Raw genomic sequence first — 26,149 nt, 5'->3', positions numbered from 1 at the left:
CTCACATAAAGCTGCGACTCACAGCTGCAGAGTGCAGATGGAGGTCAGGTACTGTCAACGTCTACCAATTAACAAAACCATCACCGGTACGTGTAAGGTCTAAAGAGCACTTCACTTAAACACATTGTAGCACAGAGTCGTCTCGTGCCTATTTCGACTTCGGTTTGTCCGTATTTAACGCGGGCTAATTTGGGTCTCGTGCGAACTTGACGTCAATCGCAACATATGATATAGCCTACCTGTCGGATCTTGACTCGAGCTCAGCTTTCAATCTCAGTTAATTGTACTATTTATAGAACATGCAGCTGTGTTTTGCTTATATTGGAAGTTGTGGTAGACAAACAAACTGTATTCGCAGTCAAAATACGTTAATGTTTCATCGGCCTCAATGTGGAAGTGAGTTACACCCAGTTTCACAGGTGTCGCCCGGAGCTGTGCGCCGTTTTATCATGTCCGGTCTGTCTCATTTTATCTGTCTGTGATGCAAATACTCATAACAGAGTAACTGAACTGTCTGTGTTTTATTCTAATATTATTTTGGCTCCAACTAACAAGGGTTCATTAAAATCTAGAGCCTGAGTTGCTTCTGAAGAGAAAAAGTTATCAATTAAATATTAAAAAGTAAAAGTGGAAGTTCATTTTATTCTTCATAAACATCCTGTGAACAAAAAGTCAAATATTAGGAATGGGAGAAATTAAAATGTCAATAATAGTTTTAATTGATGCATGTTACATTCAATACCCATTGTGAGCCTCCCACACATAATTGCATACATACATAACTTTTCTCGCCATCTCAGATGAGGAATGCAACAGACAACTTGTAAATGCCTTACACTATCATATATTTACATATCATCCTCCGCTTCTGTACATGGCAAATCCTTAAATATGATCAAACATCAAAGGAGTAACATAGGATACACTGTATGACTGATTGTATGTTGTTTCTTTGAAGCATATTTAATGTACTTTTTCCTTCCAAAAAAAGGCATGTGCATAAAGCACCGTCATAAAAAGTGAGTCACACGATTAGACATGATAGGTTAAAAACTCCACAACGTCTCTTCTTCATTCATATTTCACAAGATAAAACTCTTCCTTCAGCAGGGTTTTCTTTCAAAATGCACAAAAGTACAAAAAGACATGTAAGGTAACCAAAGGGAATAGAAAATAAACATAAAATGTGCTCAGTGCATTAAGACTTTCCAATATAACAAAAGAAACTAGAGGTGTTTGCCCTGTTCCATCTCTGTGATAAATAAATTCACATTGTTACAGGCAGACAGTGAGAGGGCTTGAATCAGAAACCAATGTACAGTGAATAAACAAAAAGTGAAACAAATTGTGAAAGTTGCTAAAACTGTAGTGAAGGCAAAACTGCACATTTCTGTTATCCAAACTGAATATAACTGACAAGTTAAATATTCTCTTTCTGGGTTTAGAATAAAAAAAAAAAAAACACATTTACTCAGCCAAAATGCAAGTTAGCTACATTGAGTATTTTGGCCTTTGAAATCATCACCATAGATTTGTTTGGAGGAGCAAGACACTTAAACTGTGCTATGGTTCTGTTTGGTATTGGCAGACTCGAAACCTACAATGCCTTTGTGGTCATTTCATATTAGCCCTGCAAACCTCAAGTGCAAACTCCAGGAACTCTGTAAATGCTCTCATGATCAGTGAACGCCAATGTTACAAAGCCCTAAGAGTGAACAAGTTCTAGGGTTACGTCTTGACAGACAAAATAGAAAATTTCTAAATGGTTTTATCTCAAGATTCTTATTTGTTTAAAGTGACAGAATTCATCTTTAAATGCAACGTACAGGGTTGTCAGGGGTCACTGTGACTCCTTGTAGAGTCAATAATTTGACTGGCTGAACGAGCATACATGTGGCCGCATACACACGCACGCGCACACACACACACACACACACAGTGTAGTAGCTGTTTGTTGTGAGATGGGATGACAGCTCAGGCGTCAAAAATGACATCCACATATAGTAATACAACACAGGAGTCCTATAAATCATCTGAAAAATCAAAAAATATAAACAGCACTATCTGTGTGCTCAGTCAGCTGCTGCGATGGCCAAATGCGTGTGTGCACTAGGAAGACTTCAGCAGGTGTTTAGGTGTAGATGACAATTTGTTGTAGAGTTAAGATTATGGGTTAATGCTGTCAATCATTTCTTTGTTCTCTTGGAGCCACCTGCCTTAAAGCAGCAGTGATGTATATTACAAAAACATTTTTATGATGCTTACATGTTTTATCTCCTTGGCAAAAATCCAACCGTGAATCTGTTTGATTAAAACAAAAACAGATATGCAGATCTGGATTTTGGACACAACTTTGTATTACCAAACCATCATGAAATTCACTCATAATCACAGGGTTTAAAAGGACAAACTGTTTATAATTTCAAAAAGGCCAACAGTGTAACTATTGTATTGCAGTTAAAGACAAGCAGAAACTCTTTTGCCACAAAGCGTGAACCTACATGAGGAGATACAGTCACTGTTGAACTTCAGCCATTCAAATCTTCAGTGAGCGGCTGCGACATAGAAATTTAGCTTCTTCCACCTTGGCATGGTTTTTGACACTTTGCTCTCGGAGTCAAAGGCAGACAGTGTTGATATATGTATTCATATAAATAACAAAATAGTACAGTATAAATATAAAGATTCTGTGTGTGTGTGTGAGTGTGTTTGTGTGTGTGTGTATGCACGCACAGTTGTAAATGGTGTATGAGAGTATAGCATAAGAGTGTGTGTGTGTGTGTGTTGTTGTGTGCGCTTGTGAGCCAGTGTTAGGACAGAACCAGAGGGTTAGAGGTGAGGCTTTCCCTCCCCCACCTCGTGGAAGAGCGAGGTGTAAAACTCAGGCTCCAGTTGCTTGTTGCGGTAACGCTGGACAATCTCAGTTATTTTCTGCTTCCGCCTCACGTGAGGCGGGTTGTACGAGTCACTTTCCAGGCGCTTCCGTCGGCACACGTTGATGACTGTTTGACGCACGAGAAACCCTGCGAGGAGGATGCAAACACAGGAGCTCATCAGGCCACAGTAGTCAAAAGTGAGTGAGTTTCATGAAATGGCTAAATCCTACTGCCACTGATAATACTGTATCAATAGATTTCGATATTGATAAGATAATACAGTGGCAACAGGATTGAGAAGTGAGCTTGTGACTGGAGGGTTGCCAGTTCAATCCTCAGACCAGCAGGATAAATCTGGGTGGGGAAAGTGAAGAAGCAGTACCTGCCCCTCCCTCATTACCACCACTGAGGTGCCCTTGAGCAAGGCTCTTAACCCCAACTGTTACAGTGGAGCTGCTCAGTGGCCAACAGATCAGACTGGTTGTACTGGGCGGCTTCCAGGTATGAATGTGTAACTGTGTGAATGTGATCAGGGTGTTCTTGAAATGAAATGAAAATGAAAAACTCCTCTGAATGAGTAAAGGTTAAAAAAAGACATATAAATGTTTAGCACAGCACCCTCTAACAAGATAAAGGTAGTGAGAGTGAAAATTAGAGAAGGAAGGAGATTCAAACATTAACTACTTTGACAGATGAGAAGTTCTAGGAAACCATAGCAACCGTCTAACATAGCTTCCTATTATGCCATCTGCTGACTAAGAATTGCCATTGAAAAGCAGACTGATGATGTTCTTCAAGGTAAAGTTACATATGAGCATAGGATCAGCAAAAACCTAACTAGCTAAATTATCCAGTGAGATAAATTGATTATTTCTTTCATGTTTCTTGTGTGTTTTTAACTCAAATGCCAACCATGAAATATTTATACTTCAGCAAGCTCATCAATGACGCCAACAGATTTCCTGTGGAAACCCTGTGATACATTAAGGCTTATTGCCTCACTTCTTTCTGATGAAGCAAAAAGGAAATATGTGGTAAGGAGAGATAAACAAAGACAGAGAGAGCCATATGAGCTATTACCAAGCGCTCTGCGGCTGACCACCATGCCGTCCACCAGGGGAATCACCATGCCAAATTTGCCCACAGCTCCGTGCAGCCGGATCCTGAAGAGACCCGTCTTCAGAGGGTGAATGAAGATCAGAGGAACGTCCTTCTCTAGTAACCCTGACCTGCAGCGGGAACAATAGAGACAGTGTAAATGTGCCATGGTATGTTTGTATGTAATACTAAAAAGGAGTTCAAGTGTTTATATTTTTCTCAGAAAAAATGCGGCCAAAGGACTTAATACTAGGGGAAGTAGTTGTACATATTTCACCGTCATGATGCAAAACTTCACACTTTGGGTAAATTAAAAGGTAAATACAGAAAGCTGCATGTCACTGCTTGTTATTCTATATTTGAATTTCTGCAGTGTCAGCAGCTGTTTATCACCACACAAGAGATGTCATTTTGCACTAAACCACAATAACATTTATTGATACTGACCTCATTTATAATTGACATTAAGATGTATCTTGACAGATCAGAATGCAGTTACATAGCACTTGACCATATAAAATATAAAGGAGTAAATGCACAAGATGCAAGATGTGTTTTGGTTGGATTGGGGAGTTGGTCAGGCAGAGCTCTTCATAAGCTCCAGCTGCCGGATTAGAAATGTTCTGATCAGTCATGAATAAGACATTGTTTTAAACAGTAATAGCTATTCCCCTAGCTGGCTGGCATATTCCATATGCTTGTGGAAAGCCCTGGTCAGGGACGCCTTGTGATCCCATTAATGTTTAGTGTAAATACCAGTAGGTTTTCACTTCACATGAAACAATTATATAGGCAGAGAAAATGTGTCTATGAATGCTGCTCTTCTCCTCTGCTACGTTTTCAGCATTGCAATTGTCTAAAATCGGCTCTTCCTTTGCTTTGAAAAGAAGTAGAACATTTAGCAATCTTCACACATGCAACCCACGCATTACCTTTCAAGCCACCTGGGCACTCAGAAAATGAACAGTTGCAGCTCATGAAATGAGCGGATGTCACACATTATAAATGGCTCTCAAAGGTTGTTGTTTAATTGTTATTTTGGTTTAACCCATTTAAAATAAGTTTGAGGGTTGTGGTCTATGGCCTCTATGTCGATCTGCACGATGAAGCTACTGGCTAAGATGTTACAACAATGACCAACATCCAGCACCAGTCGAACGTTTGGACACACCTTCCCATTCACTTGAACGAGAAAGTTCTGTACAAGTACTGTAGAATTGAAGCACCTTTCACAAAAACTGAATGTTCCTATAAGCCATTTCAGTCCTTGCAGACCATTGTCACAACTCTGCCACAGTTCCTTTTCTCTGCCTGCTTTTGCACACGCTGCATGTTGTACTTCCTGTTTTGCACTGTGTGTTAAGTCTTGCACAGTTTGTTATCCTACATGCCAAAGCACGTGGTGTTTTTGAAGTTGTTTATTTGCACTACATGTTCTTTTGTTTTTCATTTCTGCATCTGACCAAAACCGACTTGTGAACCATATGTTCCGTACCGGCAGCAAACTGTTTTGAGTGTCAACTTCTCTAGTACCTGCAGGAAGTGCTGTTGCTCATGCTCGCTTCCAAACCTGTGCTGGTTTCCGCCAAGAGGTCAGACAACGGGAAGTTCTCTAAAAACACACACAATGACATTCTGGTCACTCATTTAATAAACATTTTTACACCTACTTTTTAAGGCTACAGGGGTTGAGTATTTGATACTAAGATTTTGTGAGGAGTAATTTGTTGAATGAACAAGAGAAAATGCAAGAAAATTAAAATATAATCTATGTAGAGAGATAATATATTTTCCTCACTGCAAGTGGTCTTAAACTACATAAAACTAGTAGATACAGTACCGGAGAGGATATGAGGCAGTATAAAGAGTATGCCTACCAATATCATCAAAGCGCTCCACCCAGACTACAAACACTTTGGTCTCAGGACCCAGTGCTGGGAAAGACTTTCCAGTCGATGACCTCTTGGTCTTCACCAAAGGACTCAGCTACAGAAATAGCACAATATATAGTGAGTTTAAGCAAACACTAAAAAAAAAACAAAATTACAAATCATTATCATCCGCTGTCAGGAGTTCAGATAAACTCACATAAGCCAGACTTTACCTTTTTGGCAGACTCCAGGTTTTCTGAATGGTTGGGGAACAGCTCCAGTGTGAGATTGGGTTGTTTGAGTGAAGCAGGCACGGGGTCTGTATTAGTGTCTGCTTCCACTGTGGAGTCACTGTGCACTGACGACTCCTCTGTGAAATAACAAAGACCATATGGCAACTTTATAAACACTGAATCCCTCCCTGCATTTTCATGATATACAATATTCATCAATTCGAGGCAGTGAATACTGACCGGAATTTTCTGTCAAAGATGGAACAACGAAGGCAATCTCTGTCAGAGCATCGGCATAGTACAAAACTTTCTTCTCCCCATTGAACACTGAACCTCCCGTGTCCTCAGGAGTAGTTGCTTCCTCTACAGAAACAAATAATCAAATATTCAATATAGTTACCATGAATATTTAACATGTAAATAAACTAGAGTTGATGTGATGATGAGCATTCGTCTTCTTCAAATCTAATGCAGTAGATAGCTTCGTAGCTCACCAGTCTGTTGTATATCGTTGTCAGAGCAGGAGTTGAGGGACCAGCTGGTATCTAGGTGCCCCGTCCATCCTGGGTGACGTCCTACGTCCACAGGCCAGCCCAAGGACAGCAGGAACTCCAAAAAGTGGGGCTGGACGCTGGATGATGACTCCACATTCCTCAGGATCTGATTACCACAAGCACAAGAACAGATCCGTTCATAATCAGAGATTCTTATACACATATTGTGACAGAAAAAAAAAGAAAAGATCAACACGTGCGTTTCCAAGATAAATGCAAGCCATTTTTCACTCCAGTTATGCAAAAGCCCAAGTCATCAATCATTTTACTGTATACATAGAATCTTTGGTGTCTTGCTGCAATCAATCAGCCTGAGTTTACTCACCTCATGGCTGCTTTTCTGTCCAGCCCTCACATAGAAAATAAAGACAGTGTCAAATGGTCGGCAGGGAAGCAGGTCCAGGTAGCTGATGTCATCAAAAAACCCTGGCAAGGACGACTCCAGGCCAATCAGATGAGGAGGTAGACGGCTGTTGTTGGGCTCCTATAAATAATAAATTAATATAAATACATTCTAATTAACTGTATTAATAATAACAGTAGTATAAAAAGTTAAGTTAAATTTAAGCTATAATTTGATTTAGTATGTAATATTTGATATGCGGAAAATGTTTTTGGCAGCTTCAATCCACAAAATCTTCTACTGGCCATGAAAAACAAATTATGTCAGACAAATTATGTTTACCAACCTTGAGCGCCTCCAGAGACAGAAAACCAAAGTGGGAGAGGAAGAGGCGGGCTGTCTGGAACTCCTGGGAGGGTGGAGGGGGTTTACAGTCTGTCTGTGGGTCAGGGAAAGACTTGGACTTCCAGATTTCCTCGCTGTGCCGCTCCAAGGCGTTCTCATACTCTATCTGCTTCGTCATCAGTATACGAAGCTTGTCATGTTGAACTTCCAGCTGAAAAAAAAGGGAGAAATTACATTTTTAAGAAGATGATAGGACAAACTGTGGCTGATGAATGGCACTCGATTGTATAAATGCAGCCCAACAGTCCCAGTATTGAGGTGTCACCTCCCAAAGTTGATGTATTAAGGGGATGTGAGGACTAGTTACCAATTTATTAGCTAAACCTGAACACTCTCAACCAATCCAATACAACAGCCCTTGAACAATCCAGTCTTTGTGAGGCTTTTAATGCTTACTTTGTTAATACTATGTCACAGATTCAATGCTGTTGCTATTTTTACCACAGTTATTGATGGTTTTGGGTTGCATTAAAAGCCGCACTTTATGGCAAAGGTATTGGATTGGATTGTGAAACCCCACAAAACTGTTATTGTATTTGTCACCAAACCAGAGGATTTGACCCTTTTCTCCAACAGACACCCAAGTGGCATTTCATCTCTGCAAAACTCACGTGTCGGAAATTACTGTGTGTATTTGTAGCTCTCGAATCATCCTGCCAGCCCATACAACACACCTGAGTTTGTGTAATAACAAATAATAAGAGTTATTCATTTACTGCGTGGCTCTGTTTCAGCCACAACGACGTATAATCTTGTTTTAGCTTATGCCTGTGTTAGAATGATTTAGTCTGAATGTAATTAGCCATAATGTGGATACAAGATCAATAACAGGACTCACCTCTTTACTGACAATGTCGTCCAGGTCAGGAATACTGACATCAGCTTTGACAAGGGGGATCTTGTCCACTTCTTCAGGGAAGGGCCTCTGCTTGACGTTGTACTTGATCCCCACGTCGTTGTTGGGTGTTGGACGGCCCTCAGGAACAAATACCTGCTGTGGGAGGAGAGAAGCAGACAGATGTGGAGTTGTGTTATCAGTTAAGTTTTAACTACAACTCAAGCGTGTGGCGTTAAAACATTTCTGAGGTGATTTTGGTTTAGTGCCTAACAAGATAATAATAATCTACAGTGTGATCTCACCCTCTGATTGGCCCGAGCTCCTCTGGGTTGGTGGAAGAGCTGCATGGTCCAGGCATGTCTTCCAGCCGTTCCTCTGATTAAAACTGTCACTGATGGACTGGGGTCTGTGAGGACAGAGATGGTCTCATTTATGGAGAAACTGAATGGCCTATTGGTTATTGATTTTAATTTACCAGTGCTTGGTTCTTAGCAGGTAATACAGTCTCTAATTGTACATTAAAAATGAACCAGGTAACACCTTAATTTCCCTCCTGATATCCCAATAAACCTGTATTATATCAAAGGACAGATGATGAGTTACTCACTCTGCTCATTGCCAAGAGGTTGCTCCAGCATGGCGAGGATAACTGAGTTGTCCAGGACAAAGTAGCGGAAGTTGCTGGCTCCTGTGGCACTGAGTCTGGCATATCGAATCAGGGTGTCTTCATTCAGCAGGCTGCAGGTGGAGGCGGGTCCGCTGGGAGAAGGGAAGGCCCCCAACACCTGCATGATACTGGGGAACACCACGGCAGCACATGCCAGAACAAAAACATTAAGAAACTGGGTCAAAGAGTACAGCACGTTTTACTCTCTAATAGTCGCCTGTGTGCTGTGTGGAGGTTCAGCAGGAGAACTGGGGAAACTAGGTCACTGTAGCAGAAAAACAGGATACATACATAATTTAGATTTAAAGTCTAACCAAAGTTACAAAACTACTTCCGTAGTTGAAAATAATGTAAAAAGTGATTTTAAAATTTATTGTTTGAACTACTTTATTGTTGAAAGGAAGAAAATAACATTTTTGGAGATGTACAGAAATGGCCCTTTGGCCTGCGCGCCTCTGGAGGGTGCTGCTCTCTAGTAACACTCGCTAACAAGTCAACAGACAAGACAGTTTAATGTTAGTGTGGTGATCTGACAGTACTGTTTTTCTTTTCAACTTTCAAAGTCTGGTGAGATGGCATTCAGTATTTATGCACCTAAAGAATAGAAGAGTTTGACTGATGAACTTTCTCCAACACTGCGTTCTTTTGAAACCAAACCAAACCTTTCTTTTCACTCAAGCACTTTCTTAAGTGAACACACTGTATCTCCACAGTATGTTTGTTTATATGTGTGTACATAAACGTGTATGTATGCATAGATGTTTCTGTTTATTTGCTTTTGTATGAAACGGTGCTGTACAAATAAATTTGAACTGAATTTAATTCCAGTTAGGTTTTGCCCTGAGAAAAGCTGTTTGGTTTTGCTGCTGGATGTCACTCTGCCACCATGTAACAGATGGTGGAACGGTGATGGTTACTGTTTGTATTACAAACTTTTTTGATTGGCTATATGCAAAGGAGCTCCCCTTCTACATACACAGATACATACCCAACAGCATGCTTTGTATAAACAGAGACAGGAGTCTGTGTATATAACATTTTCCTATTTGTTACAGTTTTTTTCCTTAAAGGTGGCCCAAGACAAAGCAAAAGAGCACTTTGAATAATACAGTATATGCTTTGTCTGTGCCTGCAGTTTACTATGTTACATATTAACTATATCAACTAACTGCAATTCTGGATTATACTTCATAAACTTTAAAGCGTCTCACCAGGACAAAGTCGCCTCAGCAGCGTCCTTCACCCTCATTGAAGCTGGGTTGTGCTCCTTCTCCCCTTTATGTCGGACTTCCTGTTCCTGTCGGGACTTGCTGCCAGAGATTCCCAGCTCCACGATCTCCAACACCTCTACCAAACAATCCTGATACAAAAAAGAACAAGGGACAGAATCTAAGAACAGTTGGAAGTTTAATTTTACCAAACGAAATACTGATCCCCTCTAACTTAACGGCATATCTGAGATATTTAAATTTAGACTTTAAACCTACCTTCTCATCCAGCATGTCAGGGTGCTCTGTGAGCCACACACACAGAAACTGGAAGGCAGCTACAATCATGGAGTGAAGGTCTCTGGATTGAAGAGGAGCTGGACGGCTACACTGGTACACAATGTACCCACATATAGAGCTGACAGCACGTTTGCGATCTGCAGAGTCTACCCCCACCTTAACCTGGTTAAGATATATTCAAAAAATACAACATATAAGCGACATTATAAAATTCTTAATGTCATGCAGTTGAAATGTATTTTTGAAGGCCTTGTTCTATAGGTGAACAGCTGTTTTACTTTTCTTTTTTTCAATTATTTGTGGTTTTATGTAAAAGTTTTAAAAGTTCAATGACTGGCAGATGAGAGGACAAACAATACTCTCACCACAGCCAGGCCAGCTGGGAACGATTCCAGATTACACTGCATTTCAGTAGTGATTGAACATTGTAGTGTTACCTTGGCGAGCCCCGCCAGTAGCTCCAGGGCAGCCAGTGAGATGCTCATGTCTTGCCTCCACTGGGAGTTGAGCCTCTGAGTGACCAGGTGGATGCTGCGCACCAGCAAGCCTGCCGCCGTATCTGGAAGAGCTAGACCATATAACACCCCGAAATACCAAACACCGCAAAGAATAGAGCAAAGCAGAATAAAGGCATCAAATCTGCTGAAGATATTTCTTGGTACTAAAAACATGCATTAGAATAGAGTTTGAAACCAGCACAGCACACAATATTGAGCAAAATTTGCATACAGTGAAGAATAGATAAGGCTGAGCGACATCCTTTTCCCATAATTTCGACTTGTGTATATTATAATTGTCCAAAACTGACTAAATCAATGAATAGGTAGGCCTAATTCTAATAAAAACCTTAACAGTTTTAAAAAACAACTTCACACTTAACACACAGTAACATGAACCTTACTATTATTAATATCTCATGGCTTTTCCATGATATAACAATCAATTGCTATGAACTTATAACCCTGGAGGATTAAACATTTCTCAGAATATAAACCACAGCTTCATGTGGAGTGGACATTGATGGAACAATGCAGTCACAGTTTCTAAGTTTAACCTACAATTTAAAAGCTTGAGACTGTTTTTTTTTTTTGCCAAGTTTGTGTCAAAGAAAAATGCAAAGTCGCCTGTTTGGACAGTTCTACTTTGTTCCAAAGGAAAAGTATTAACCAGTGGAAACAGCAGAGGCTGAGGTAAAGAATGGCTGGACTAGACCATGACATCAGTAGTGTTTCTCTGTGCTGTCCTGGTCCTGATTTATTTCTTCCCCTTCCAAGTCTGTCCCATAACTTTTATTTTTAATTTTGTCTCATCCTGAGTAATTATTTCTAATGCTGATTATTTATTTAATATTTTCTACCTAAAGAACTAGAGGAAGTCTCAACACACAAAGTAATGCTTTCAAATGTTGAAGTCATAATGTTGAGGCTTCTGCATTGAGCCTCTAAGATGCATATATGGCTCCGATTGGAGAAATCAGGCATATGATTTTCTGAATTAAAAAAAAAATCCAAATCATGCTGAAATGGCTGCAGCATATTGAACAACAGTTTCCCGCCTGCTTTTCCTGTCCAGCTCAGAGTCTGACAACACAATGTAACAGAGCAACCATCTCGTCTCACAGGAACCATGCATCCCCCCCTCCCTCCCCCCATTTCCTGCTGAACAAAGTCGCCTATAAGCAGCACAATGTTCAGCGAAGATTTAAACTTGTGGGCAAATGAGAGCAGTCATCATCAATTTATTTAAATTTTTTTAGATCAAAAAATCCTTCTCATGTTGCAAAATGTTATTTCAGTTAAACATCGCTCAGCCCTGACGAGGAAAAGACAAACAGCACAGCATCACAGCAAATAACTCTGTCACCTACAAAGACATTTTACCCAACGCTTCTTAACTCTGCATACAACTTTAACCACGTTAGCTATAAAGAGCAAATGAGTTAATTTAATAAGTTACATGTTTTTACTTCCATCAGCAAGCAGGTACTGATAACATGAAGTTATCTTCCGGCAATTATATGGCCAAAGCCAGCAGTACTGTGTTGATTCATCAAGCAAGAAGATATTAGTTTATGTCAAGCAGCTGGGTGTCTTACCGTAGTCTCGAAGCAGGGCCTGGGCAGGACGCTCAGAGTCCGGACTGGTGGCCTCCATGCTGCCCCCGCTGCTGAAACTAATGCCACTGTTTGTACGGCTGTGACTCTGACTCCTCACTGTCATGTGGCTCCCATCTATACTCCCCTATCACCAAAAAACACAGCAATCTTGATATCCAGTCCATCATACTGCTTCTAGCATCATAAAATGTTTTTTTTTTTTTTAACAGTAGAAGAAAGCTGTGATCTGAGCCTTACTGTTTCAGTCTGTGCACCTATGGACTCCAACAGAGCAGAGTCTTGAACGATATTTAGCATTGCACCTGTGAGGGGGGAAAGATCAACAAAAAAAATTATATAAAGGACAATAAAAATACTTCAATACAACATACATTGTTTAAGTTCAAAAATACTGCACAAGTAATAGAAGGAGGCAAAATAAATGGATAAAGAGGATATGATGAAGCCTGTAGATACCCAGGATGAGCTGTGTGTTGGTGGGGTCGGTCTCAGTCTGCAGGGCACCGATCAGGACGTTGACGAGACGTAGCCTCAGGGACAGGAACGACACGGGCTGGTCATGAGGCCACCCATCCTCCTCATTGAACTTCCCCTCCAACAGAACCTAAAGCACAACATCAGCATGGTTATGAACTTTTTTGTTTTTAAAGACAAGTGACTTTAATGTTATAACAGAAAGATCCAAACTCTAATTTCTTAAGTGTCAAAAAGACGATTTAGTTCACATTGAAAACCCAGAAACCTTCTAAATCCTGAATTTATGTGGCACGTTAGGAATAAATAAAATGTACTAATACCAAAGCTGTTACCTCTGATTTAATGTTGCCAAAGTGATGCGGCAATGGCAGCATGGCGAGCAGGATGTTGATGGAGGCTCTTCTCAGGTCGGTGGGGTTTACATACATCTTGAATTTGGACAGCTCCCTGATAGAGTAAAGCAAATCTCATTGACTCCACGAAACTTAAGGCAATATCCTCAAAATTGACCTCTGAAGAGAAATAAAAGCTGTAAATTATATGAGAACTAATCCACAACTTGTGTAAGGGACTACCAGTCTCACCTGTCTGGTACAATAGTCTCCAGGGCAGCTATGAAGTAGGGCACCACCACATTGATGCCCTTCAGGTCAGTACAGAAGAGAGAGGAAGAGTTGAGAATGATAGAAGCCAAGACTGGTCTACAGATGAAATCGGAGATCTGGAGACCCTGAATCAGGACCATGTAAAACCTGCAGAGACAGAGAAATAGTTGTATATTAGCTTTGCTGCTTATGGTTTTGTACAGTTCTGACGAAACTAAAACTGCACACCCAAAATAAGGTGAATGTTACTGTTAACGTCAATTAGAACTTGGCATATAAAAAAACACTTGACAACATTACCTGGAAAGATAAACAGGCAGAATCTCTTCTCCAGTTTTCTTGCTACAGAAAATGCGGCAGAGAGTCCCGCAGGCCTCCGCTCGTCCTGCCTCGTAGCTCTCTGGGAACTCATTGGCATCAAACATGGGGTTCGACACCATGGAGTCGGTGGACATTTGGGAGCCCTTCCTTCTCAGCTCCAAACCTACTTGAGTGGCTATGGCTGTAGAGAGTGGAAAGAGACAGAGAATGAAAGGACCCTGAATTGTAATGCGGTCATTAGTATTCATGCATGTATGAGAAACAGGCAAACATACGACATGTACCTACAATATGCGCACTACAACAAAAAGTAAACATAGTAAAAAATTTGAGAAAACAAAAGCACCATAAAGCAGACATTTAATTGCTGTCACAACAAGATAGAACAAAGACTTTAATGACTGCAAACACACACTCACATCATTTAAAAAGCATTCAATAAAAAGGAATTCTGACACAAAGAGTTTGCCATAGAAGTTCTACCTATCACTGGCAAAAAGCATGACCAGGTGTAGTGTGCTGGTAATAAAAAATGGGTCATTTTCTGCTGCAAAGAACAAAAAGCAAAATCCCTGTGTCAGCACCCTCACGGCTGCAATTATATGACTGTCACTCAAGGTACAGAACATTCACTTCATGCATTGAGGCACCAAACCAATAAAATCAAAACTCAAGTGAACTGACAATACAAAAGGAAATTACAAGAAACAAAACATTAATGCTGAACTTGAGGGGGTCTGGAACTAAATAATAAGGATTAGTGTAACCCAAAGGAAAAGAAAATGAGAACTTAAAGCGGGGTGGCGTTGTCACAAACTGGCAACATTATGGTCGAGACAAGTGGTCAGTTGGTGAAACCCATTCCATCACCTTTGGAGGACGCTGAGAGAACGCTGGTGAACTTTTGAATGACAAGGAGTGGGAACAGAAAACAATGGCAATAATGGCGATGACCATGAGGAACTCAACTAAAAAGCAGGAAGATTGGTCAAGAAACGCAAATCAAGTGAGGAAAAAAAGCTGCCGTTCCTACTTACAAGATTTATAAGAAAGGAGAATTTGGATAAAAGAGGCTGCAAGATAACAGAAATAGTGGAGAGACACAAAATCAAAGCAGATCCAATATTTTTGGATCAATTCATATCAGGCATGAATTGTGTTTTTTTTTTTTTTGTTCTCATTAGATGACCTTTGACCCACTACAACGCTTTAACATTAATCAGACATGGTAGACACGTGCAGGACACTACACCAAAAAGAGAAAAATAAATGGAGAGCCAATGATGAGCCAAATTTCTTTTTCAAATACTAAGTACTGTATGTGCTGTCTTGACTCATTTAGTGATGATTTTATACCAATAAAATGAGTGTATGAAGTCTTTAGCATATGGTTATAGTCTATATGCAGTTTCATCCAGGTTTAAATAGTTGTTGGTAGATGTAAATGGATTAGAATCAGATGAAAATCTCATACCAGGCCACTTCTAACCAAGCCCTCCACACACAGAAAGGCCAAAGAAGTTTCAGAGAAAATGGTGAAAAAAGGAAAGGATATCCCAACAACATACAGTCAAAAAATAACACAGACACCAAAAACACAGATAACTCCACAAAAACGCATACTAATGAACAGCAACAAAACACCCACCTGCCCATGCATGCATAAATGGAAATGCTATTAGCCATCGACTCGCTTCTTACCGGTCATGCTGGGGTCTCGGCTGAGGCCGCTGTGGAGCTTACAGTGGACCAGAGCGGCATCAAAAAGCCACTGGCCAAACAGGTTGAGTATACTGTTGACCTTTGGCCGTGCTGGGGCCGGCAGGGGCCGAGACTCCCAACTGCTCTGGTTGGGGCTAGACAACAGGGTCGGGGAGGAGGAAGTTTGCTGCTGCTGCTGTTGCTGCTGGGATGCTTTGGTTGGTTGACTACCGCTGCCCTGCGGGGTGGAGACAGATAGAGGCAGATGTCTGATTAACCAGCTGACAACATGACTAATCTGACTAAGAGATCACACATGTTCAAAATACAGAGTGCTGAGAAATGATCATGATTGCTTCACATTTCTTCACAGACACAAAACAAATGGCAGGATATGTGATACACACACTGAGTTGGACAAGTGAATAGTATTTTTCCATTGAAAAAAAAAGACAAAAAAAGCCCAAATAATGTCATACAACAAGAAAAACATCTATCACGGACCTAGATTCAAAATGTATTGTTTGTTATAGTTTTATGTAACACTTGGACTTACAGTTGAACTCTTGCTTGTGGTTTTGGTGACCACTGCATGCCGTTGCTTGCGGCTGTGAGGGGGCGTGGTGTTGGTGATGGAAGGGGGCGGGGACATGCTCATTCTGTTGACTGGGGTGGGCGGGGCACTGTCAGCTCTGGGACGTGATATGCCTGTTGGGAGAAAGATAAGATGAGCTAAGTACTACAGTCAGTGTTTTTCCCTGATAGAAGGGGGGGGGGGGACAGACTTCTGATTGGCCTCAGCAAACAAGAACAAACAATCTGTATCACCCCAGCGGACAGAAGTTGCTTTGGGTAAATACAATCATTCAAAGTCATTTTTCAAATTTGTAATGTTATGAGAGAGAGAAGATGAAATGGCTTTAGAGTCTGATTATAGACAATATTCATTTGTAGACATGCAAGACAATGGTTAGAAGCAAATCATCAATGATTGACATCCATCCATCTTGATTGACTTTAAACGCCCGCAGGAGAACCATTGTTGATGATCTTATGGTTTAGTCTGAATGTAAGTCTGGGACATCTCATTTTGTTATTGCAAGACTAACCCCCCCAGTCATTAATATCATCACCACCAGTAAACAGACCACTTCATCATATGCCCATCTTATCATACAATGTGTCAGCTGACGTCTGTACCATGAGAGAGCAGCACTGGAGAAAATGTGAACACCCTCTCCCGTACATCTCTCTTTTCAACAGAGACACCTACAGTGTAAAGAGAAAAATACACACTGACATGTTTCTATTCAAATGTTGGAACAGGTATTACTGACTGACATCCTACATTTTGATTTTACTCATGAGTAGCGCCTGAATAACAACTGGAAAAGAATAAAACCGTTGAAAAAAGTGAATGTTTGGCATTGCTGTGAATCCTTCAAATGACTTCATCAGCATTCTTGCATATATCACCTTTTTCATCACTAATCAAATACTCTACATTTCTGCTGATCTCTTTTTCCTGCCCCAGCAGTCATTGGCATCCACTGATTTTAATACAGTACCAAAACTAACCTAAAATTTGCATGAGATCTAACACAATTAACATCTGCCTGCACTTATTTTTGTCAAATTTGCATAACTGTTACATGTAAAGTAGGGCAGGCTTTGCAACAATCGTGTAACTTTGCCATGAGTGAACACCAATGATTGCCTAGAAGATAGCAATAACAATTTGAAACATTTAGCAGTAATGTTGATATGATTTGTAGTATATTTTCTAAAATGTGCCAAAACCTATTCTGCTATTTTTACCATTTTATTCTGAAATGTATCACTTTGTTGGAACATTTACAAGAAGTCACTTCCTCTGAAATGTCCCATGACTGAGCTTTTCATGACAACTCAGCATCCTCTTACCCAAGAAGGCATCCACTAGGCAGCTGACGCCCCTCATGGCCCTGAAGAAGATCTGGGGCAGCTGTTTTAAACAAGGATGCAGCACCACTTCATGAGGGATACCGCTGGAGTTGAGAAACTGTTCCTGAAACTTTGGAGTGGTGCTCACAATCGCAGGGTTGCTCAGGTCTACTGGGTTGCTAGAAACAAACAAAATTGACAGCTTTAGAAAAAAGCATACAGATGACGCTATAGCTTAACTGAAGCTTAAAGAGGAACGGTCATGATTCTGCCATGGCTTTGATAGAATGGAAACAGTTCTCTGATATTTAATATTATGAGAGCTGAGTTGATAACAGATCTGTAATGTCTGATGGGTCTACAGGACCAGCCACCTTATTAGTTTTAGTAGGAAAAATTCAGGAAAAAGAGTGCAAAGCAAAAGGAAATATTTGATGGGAAGTGGGTGACATGAGGTACTTTTTTAGTTCCACTCCACTGTAACTTCTCTGTCCCTAATAACACATAAACAAAGGAACCATCTATTTCAGTTAGGGTTAGTTTAATGGGGAAAGAACATCTCTTTTTCAGTTTAGTGCAATAATATTGAGGGTTTATGCACCTGAGCATGTGGAGAAAGCGATACCACGTCTGGGCCACACAGTCATTGTCCATCTCTAAAGGTATCAGGGTGGCATCCTCATCAGGAACTTTAAAAGGTGGGAAGGATGGTCCGTGGGTAAAGCGCAAAAGTCTGGATTGAATAAGATGGACAAGAATACAGAGATTATCACACACAGATGTGACTACATGCCTTCAAAGACCTTAACCAAAAAGGTTAAAAATCACTTAATATTTGTCCTATAGTCATTATTATAATATCTTTGCCACTTCAGAGGCTACTACAGTTTATTTCAAAAGTAGATTTGCGTCAATCTTCTGTAGACAAACAAGTTAAACAAGTTAGACGAGCTAAGTGACCATCATTACTCTTATCAAACAAAATTCATTTCAGTCACAAACTATATGTACTTTTTTAGCACTAAATCCAAAGCCACATGAAGTTGAGCTGATGCCTTTCTAACCTGGAGGTCAGGGCGCAGGCCACCCGGCTCCACTGCTCTACAACAGGAGGGTGATGTCTCCAGTTGGCCAGCATCTCTCTAGCTGTCTTCCAGTATGGTGGCGTAGGAAAGCAGCGGGCACATGCCAGCAGCCACACCTCAAACAGCACTGCCATCAGTTTCTCTGCCAGCTTCTCCGCCACCCCAACTGCAAAAAGAAGGAATGTTAGGAGATTATTGCTGTTCGTAATTATTAATAATAACTAAGTAAATACATCATGAGGGGCAGGGATTACCTCCAACTGTGGGCGGGGCAAGTAATGTGTCATTGATGCGAAGCAGGAAGAGCAGCAGCACCTCCCAGGTTTCCCTCACCATGGAAACAGACTCTCGTGCCAGTTTCTGGACTGCAGTCAGAACTTGCTGGCAGAGCCTAATGTGGTTCAGACTGTGCTGGTCAGGCCTAGAGGGAGAGACAGGAGTGTTTGAAATGAGAAGATAGAGAACGATAGGGATGGGGAAGGAATGAGAAAGAAAGGCATTTTAAGTGACATCAATAGTCAGAGATCTAAGTAGCAGATACAAAAACAAACATATATAATATGCACTGAGTGATACATCAATAATCTAAAAACAAAGGCTAATGAGAGATAAAGGCTTATCTGTGAACATTTCTGACATACCTTGGTACAAAGACATTGTAGAGATGTTTGAGGATGGTCTGGACGTACATATTGGGCTCCTTGACCACAGGCTGAGGCATCGAGTCCCTGGGCGACACCAGGGCCATCATCCAATCTGTGTAGACATCTACACACAGCTTGACAGTGTCCCCCTCTAAGGGGAGGGTAAGGCCATAACACAGCACCTCCATGGTCCACTTCACCTGGGGGGCCAAATCATTCTCATTAAGTCATGTGAATTTTTTTAAGAGTTATTGATTTAGCTTGTAGCATTTAGCTATGAAGCATACTGCTGTCGAGGAGTCCTGTATCCCACATCACATGGTAAGAATAATAACTCTCGACACATATTTTAAACACTGTCATATTCAGCGAGTGCTGCCAATCTTTTGATGTATAACGGGGGGGGGGTCAAAGGTTTGAAGGACCAGTCGAATTTAGTGGCATCTAGTGGAAGGGACTTGGCAGAAATTGAATATAATATTCATGAGTATGTTTTAATTAGTGTATTATCCCATGAAAATAAAAAACGCATTGTTGTTACCTTAGAATGACCTTTTATATCTATATAGAGAGCAGGTCCTCTTCCACGGAGCCCGCCATGTTTCTACAGTAACCCAGAACGGACAAACCCAACACTGGCTCTAGAGAGGGACTTTCCCAAGTTTCATGGCCACCATAGGTTGCAAGGGGAGAGGGAGGGGAGGGCTATTCAGTTTGTTGTAATCTGCAACCTCACTGCTAGATGCCTCTAAATCCTGCACACTGGTCCTTTAAGACAGTATAATCAAGGCAATAACAACAAAGCTCTGCACACCATAATTACATGTACTTTGTTACTTGCTACATCAAAAACAGATGATTATTAAAAAAACAAGTGATGAATGAGAACAGATCATCCTTCAACAGCAGATAAGACTGGAGATGTCCCAGACACATGTTCTTGCTTGTGAATCAAGTCCTTAAATAGTGAGTATCTGCTGACCCAATACCAAGTCAAATCCGACATTTACTTTGTATTTCCGACATAAGACAGCTGCCAACAGTGAAACCACATTAAAATTAGTAAAGTAATTTAAATGCTTGACAGCTAAATAATAACCTGAGAATTAGTGTGGATCAGTAGTGACAGAGAGGTTTATCCGAGCTTTATCCTTATCATGAAGTGAAGTTCAAACCAGCAGCAGCATTTCAGATGCTCGGTGCACCTGATAAATATTGCTGAAATATTTTTATCCCGACACAGCTCCTCTCACATCACTCGCTGATGCATGCTGTCATCTCATTAATTGAAACTACTGGCTTGCTGTGAGCTCTGCGGTTCACTTGCTCACAACGGTGTGTGTTGACAGTATGTTTAGCAGATGTTCCAGTGTTTTATCAGAGTGCGAGGGAGACTTTTTTTCCAACTGCTGGTGCAGAGCAAAGATTGAAGCAGACTCAGTCCTGATCCTATAAACAACTCAGGACATCCCTATTTAACACACTGAAATTGTTTATCAGTGAATATATAGCGTGCGCTGCAGAGGCTTAAAGGCATGAAATAGCCATCTAGAAAGTATTTTCCTTGTGGTTTGCTTAATCCACACACAACGTGTAGAGAAAATAATAACACACACAGACACCATGTTCATTTTTGTTGACATAGTTTCAGTGAAGGGAAGGGGGAGCTGTACAAAAAGTACTTATAATGTCTGTTGTGCTCCAGGTATTAGACTCCTGCAGATATGGGAGAGGCTAACTCTGTAGCACTCCATCAGTGAGGCCTTTATATGCGAGAGTGGCTACAACAAAAATACTCACATATTACAAGACATATTACAGCCTGTATGGGTTTTGCCTATTAGCACTTAATTGGACTTTGAGAGCATGAGGAAAAAAAGGACTCTTATCTCATGACATAGAAGTTAAAACGTCTATGCCATAATTTTAAGGGCAGGACCAGGAAAACTGGACAGAATTACGGAAATTATGATCTAAGCCAAATACAAGGGGTCTTTGAAGAAATCCTGCTCCACAGTGCACGCAAACTCAGACTGGTCTGAAGATTCAGCATGACAATGACATAATGCTCAAAACTGCCGTGGCTTTAAGACAGTTGTCCAGTGGCCTAGCTGAAATATGATTTACGGAAAAGCTTATGTGCTGATCTACAATGAAGAAGAGAAGAAACTGCTCATTTCTAGGTGCAAAGCCAGTAACGGCATACTGAAGAAGACTTATAGAAGCAGTGATAGTTGTACTTCAACAAAATACTATAAGACATGATCTGAACATGTTTTTCAATTTGATATTTTAATTTTTTTTTAACATTTGCGAATATTCCTTGAATATTTGTCTCAGTGTCACAGTAACAGATATCTTTATGCACAAAAGGCATTCCCTCCAAATTTAGTGGGCAGGGGCCATCAGCCACTGTTTCCTCATGTTGGTGCAGCTTATATATGACACTGGAGATAACACCAGTGATGTAGGAGGCTGGTCATTTAAGTAGATTACTGCATCATATCATATCCAGGGATGCAAACTCATCAGGGGTGGAAAAGGTGACAGAAACGCGAACCCCACGGAGGTATGCCCCACCCCCTCCCTCCAGGAATAACATTTTTAAATATCAGTTTTAAAATGTAGATCTACAGTCGATTTTAGCGTGAGGATAAAGGGAAAAACCTATTAGCACTGGAACTCCATGCTATAGTCCAACACCAAAACAACAACTGCACCCTAAAGGCCAAAAAACTAAAATGCATTGACCTTAAATTGAAAAGAAATTTCACTGAGAATTGGAGAACTGAAATTAAAAACCAGAATAAGCTTCAATGTTATTAAACACTAAACAGAGAGATTGTACTAGCCAAATACCTGACCACTCCTGAAACCAAACAAAGAAAAAGGTGCTTATTATTGGCAGCAAAATATGTAACAGCGTGCCACAGCCTCAGAGACAGGGGATAGACTAAAATATTGTACTATGGTACTTCAAGGACTTATAGATGTGGTGTTTCAAATGTAGTGATTTGATTTTATCTGCCTCTGATGATTAATATGATACTGTATTAGGCTTGGGTAACTGGACAAATATATCAGCAATGGGTGATTGTCTGAGTCCATCACCGGTTGTTTTTTTTTGGCCAATTTTTAGCGCGAAATAATTTACTATACTGTTGTACAAGTAGCATAGCTCCTTAAGAGATAGCTCAGTGCGTAGTGAGTGTGCTGAGAGAGTGAGAGAGAGGGAGAGACAGAGAAAGAGCGTGAGTGTGATGGTGAACTGGTTCCCGGAGCAGTTACAGCAACGGTGTAGCTGTGAACGTAGCGGTGCAGTGTGTGTACAGTTTAGGCTATTTGTTAATGATTAATGCAACAACTCCTCAAGACTCAAGCCAAATTCCCGTGTCTGCTTGTCACATGCTGATTTAAGTGAAGGGGGTTAGTGACAATGGGTTAAGCTGAAATTATACCTTCTGCATTGTGACCGTGCAGACTTGTCTGCACCAGTCTGCGCAGTCACCACACTGTCTTCCTGTAGACGCCAATCTACTGCGCATGTGTGGAATGCATCCTCCAAGCAGACTCAAGAAAGTAGTATAAACAGAGCTACTACGCGTCCGTGGTGTCTGCAGCTGTCCGCAGCTGTCCGTGTACGCATCTGGCGGGGAGTATATCTGTGGCTTTAGCCTTAACCTGACCGGGCTCATTTAAGACCTTTAAGGTTGACCAGCTATTCTCATTTTAGTGACAATCTCAGCCGCTCCTAATCAGAGAGCAGAGAAATGTGTGGCTGTTCAGTGTCTCCCAAGTTTTGCTCAGCCTCCTCAAACCCCCCAATCTATACAAATCACACAAATGAATTATTTTGGATCCAAAACTGTGATTTTTGCCGAAAGATGACAACTTGGCATCCCTGCATATCATAGAGAAAAATAGTCTGAATTCCATCACCATGGTCAAACTAAGTGGCATGTCCACAATAAAGATTCTTGTCCCATTCAAAAACAGTATGTTAGTATCTTAACCTGATTTGAAATGATCATTTTTAGTAACCCTAACCCTGTTGTATATTTTAATTAACTAGCATGGCTAAATGCAAAAATATGTTGACATTGGTTGTTTTTATTTACATACTTTTTTCAAATCAAATGGTTAGCAATTTGTCAAAAAAATTTAATACAGCATAGAGCAGTGCCACCTAACAGCGCACTATACACTGACACTAAGTTCTTGTGAGTGGTGTTGTCTCAAATATATTTTATAATGGATCAGTGGAGCCAACCACCTTCATATGTGAGCAGATTTTGAAGGTGAAAGCCTTGGTGATGGAGTTGGCACCTTGGCAGACTACCAAGGTATTAAGCATTGTGAGTGTAACACACTTCCTCACCTCCTTGTCTGTCTTGAGGATGTTCTCTGTGGCGACAGGGCTTACAGCTGTGCCCAGAGGCTTGACCACAGCATTTGCCACCTCTGTCCCAACGCTGGTGGGATAGGTGTGCAAAACACTGAGGTGGCCCTGGTCACTCTGCACCACCAACTGCAGTGAGCGCCACTCGGAGTACATGCTGCTGATGTCTACTGCACTCTACTCACACCTCCTGCCTCCACCTGCAGACACACACATCCACAAGTCAACTTAATATGACAATTAAGAAAAACAATCAAAATGCTACTAAGCTATAACATCAAGCACCAACCCAGTTGTGTCCCCTTGTGAGGAGAATATTTCTGCCCAGTCTGGTAACAGAGCCACACCTCCTACCAAGACGACGTTCTTATGGGCTATGCTAAGTCAAACTTTAACTTATTTATGTGGTTTACTCTCATCTTACGCAGTGAATTTCAGGTGAAGGAGAAAGTAGGATTAAAACGCATCATTAGCAACACCAAAAGATTAATTTAACGCTAACATTATCTTAAACTACTCTCATTTGGTGCACTGAATGCATGGCGAAATAAAGAATATGTCATAAAAACTTCGGACGAGTGTGAAGTCATGTTAACTGATGTCTAGTTTGACAGTAAACAATGACCAGATTTGAATATGTTGTTACTAACATTGCGACCTCTCCTACCAGAGAACACAAAGTAACACGGGTAACGTCAGTAGACAATAAATACTAAGTGGTTTATGTGCTCCTTAAGCTTAAACGAAGTCAGGAAATGAAGCACATCGACCATTTACACAATTTAACAAGCCGAAGAATCCCAACCAGGAAACGGTTCTGCAATGGTTAGCTTGCTAACGCTAGCTAGCACTGACATCAAAACATCTTCCTCATCTTGCTGATGACATTAGGTGAAGTTAGCTGCTGGCTGGCTTCTCTGCTGTCCAAATGTCTCTGGATAAGACAAGAAGGTGCCCTCAAAGAAAAAACTATGGTTATGTGAGCTAACTTATCAGTTATCTCAAACTACGTTGCTAGCTAGCTTAGCTGCTGCTCGCTGCGCTAGCCCGTTCGTTGACATTAGCTAAGCTGGCTGTCATTTGTGTTAGCTACCTAACTTTGCAAAGACGCTAACGTTTGCTCGCTGGCTAAGTAACCAGAGAGGGTTTTCCATTTACCTGGACCAACTGGAAATGTTGTCATAACAGACCTCTGAAACTCGCAGTTTGTGCTTTCTGTGTATCCTGGGCTACACCATAACATCCTCCATCTTCGCAATGTCAAGGCTCGGATATTACAGCTTGACGAGCTAACGGGAACAGGGTCTGTAGATTGATGCCCCCAACTGTCTGCTACAGCAACTGCACCAACCCTGATACTGCCTTCAGGTGCCGCAGGTCAGATACAATTTACGGCATGATAGCTGTGTTTTGTTTAGCTGAACAAGTCTGCAAAATATGCTTTGATTTGTAACTTATGTTTCCATCTTTGGGAGATGTGATATATGTCCCTGTTTGTCTGATAAAGGTCCTAGAAGTAACCGATTTAAATAGGATGAAATAGTGTAATGTGGGAAACTCAAATGCTTTTTCTGCCAATGCTAATGATTAGGACTAATTTAAATCACACTCCACACATGTGATGCCATACATTGGGGCAGGTCAATCTGAATTCCAGGCAAAGGTCAGTGACAAAGGATTTAGAGTAATTTAATGTTTAAGTTTATGAATAAACCATGTTGCCAATTGTTATCAGATTGTGTTGATGATGAATCCATGCCCCAAAATATGCTATAATATGGAAATTAAAAAATGTGTGTCATATTTTTTTATTTCAGTCAATTATTTCATTGTCTCACTTCAGAAAATGTGGTTTGAAATGAAGGACAGTCGGTTTTTACTAATGTGGGACAGTCATATATGTTGTTAAATTGGTGAAATATGCATTTAAGCACATTAAATGTGCAATACCAATAGTTATTCAGGGATCTTGCAAATTATATTATTACAAATATTAATACATAATACATACAAAATACATATACTATCTGTAACAGCAAAAACATTGTAATTACTGAAATGACCAAATCTGGACATGCACTCTGGCCTTGAGTGTTACTGACTGGAGAAGTTTTCATTGTATGAATTAAGGTGATTTAGACCTTTCAGACCCCCAATGAGTGTCCCAGACTTCAGCCTGAACTGTCCCACATTAGGAAATGCACATAAGCTGGGACAATTTGGCAAAAAGAACACTTTTATATTTGCCATTTCTTCTCTGAGTATGATATCTGTATTCTCTTGTCTGATATGATTAGAAAACACCTTGGGGAATTCAGAATAGTATCGGCTGTAGACATAATGTATTGGCTTCAGTATATTGTTGAAGTGCCAATTGCAGAAATTGTCCCACATTACTCTAATTCACCCTAAAATAAAACAAGAGATCAAATGGAGTTTAAATTGGGTTAGGTAAGACATATATTATGTAGAATAAATTAGCAAA

The 26,149-nt window shown here is 40.6% G+C and overlaps 1 protein-coding gene across 11 annotated transcripts; it reads right to left on the bottom strand.

Moving 5' to 3' along the window:
- Window positions 1-695: 695 nt before the first annotated feature.
- On the bottom strand, window positions 696-24,974 carry ralgapb (Ral GTPase activating protein non-catalytic subunit beta). 11 transcript variants are annotated; one of them, XM_067591469.1, is made up of 32 exons: window positions 24,823-24,974; window positions 23,644-23,864; window positions 19,263-19,465; window positions 18,876-19,042; window positions 18,601-18,787; window positions 18,138-18,269; window positions 17,537-17,715; window positions 16,814-16,882; window positions 16,170-16,321; window positions 15,614-15,851; window positions 13,892-14,093; window positions 13,571-13,738; window positions 13,319-13,433; window positions 12,966-13,113; window positions 12,747-12,811; window positions 12,489-12,633; window positions 10,831-10,961; window positions 10,373-10,555; window positions 10,097-10,245; window positions 8,826-9,013; window positions 8,521-8,624; window positions 8,219-8,374; window positions 7,992-8,054; window positions 7,322-7,531; window positions 6,958-7,116; window positions 6,573-6,738; window positions 6,319-6,441; window positions 6,079-6,215; window positions 5,852-5,960; window positions 5,508-5,586; window positions 3,957-4,105; window positions 696-3,023 (listed from the first exon to the last, which is right to left on the bottom strand). In XM_067591469.1, exons 2-32 carry the CDS (start codon window positions 23,818-23,820, stop codon window positions 2,830-2,832), a joined length of 4,647 nt encoding a protein of 1,548 aa, XP_067447570.1. In that variant the 5' UTR covers window positions 23,821-23,864; window positions 24,823-24,974; the 3' UTR covers window positions 696-2,829. The 11 variants fall into 11 exon arrangements, with proteins under 11 accessions (XP_067447570.1, XP_067447572.1, XP_067447573.1 ...); XM_067591471.1 differs by having other exon boundaries at window positions 8,219-8,371; XM_067591472.1 differs by having other exon boundaries at window positions 10,831-10,952; window positions 24,823-24,973.
- Window positions 24,975-26,149: the final 1,175 nt, after the last annotated feature.

This window comes from Thunnus thynnus, chromosome 6 (genome assembly GCF_963924715.1).
Source record: "Thunnus thynnus chromosome 6, fThuThy2.1, whole genome shotgun sequence".
NCBI classification, from domain to species: Eukaryota; Metazoa; Chordata; class Actinopteri; order Scombriformes; family Scombridae; genus Thunnus; species Thunnus thynnus.
The sequence above is the reverse complement of the archived record's forward strand: the minus strand, read 5'-3'. Positions and strand labels throughout refer to the sequence as shown.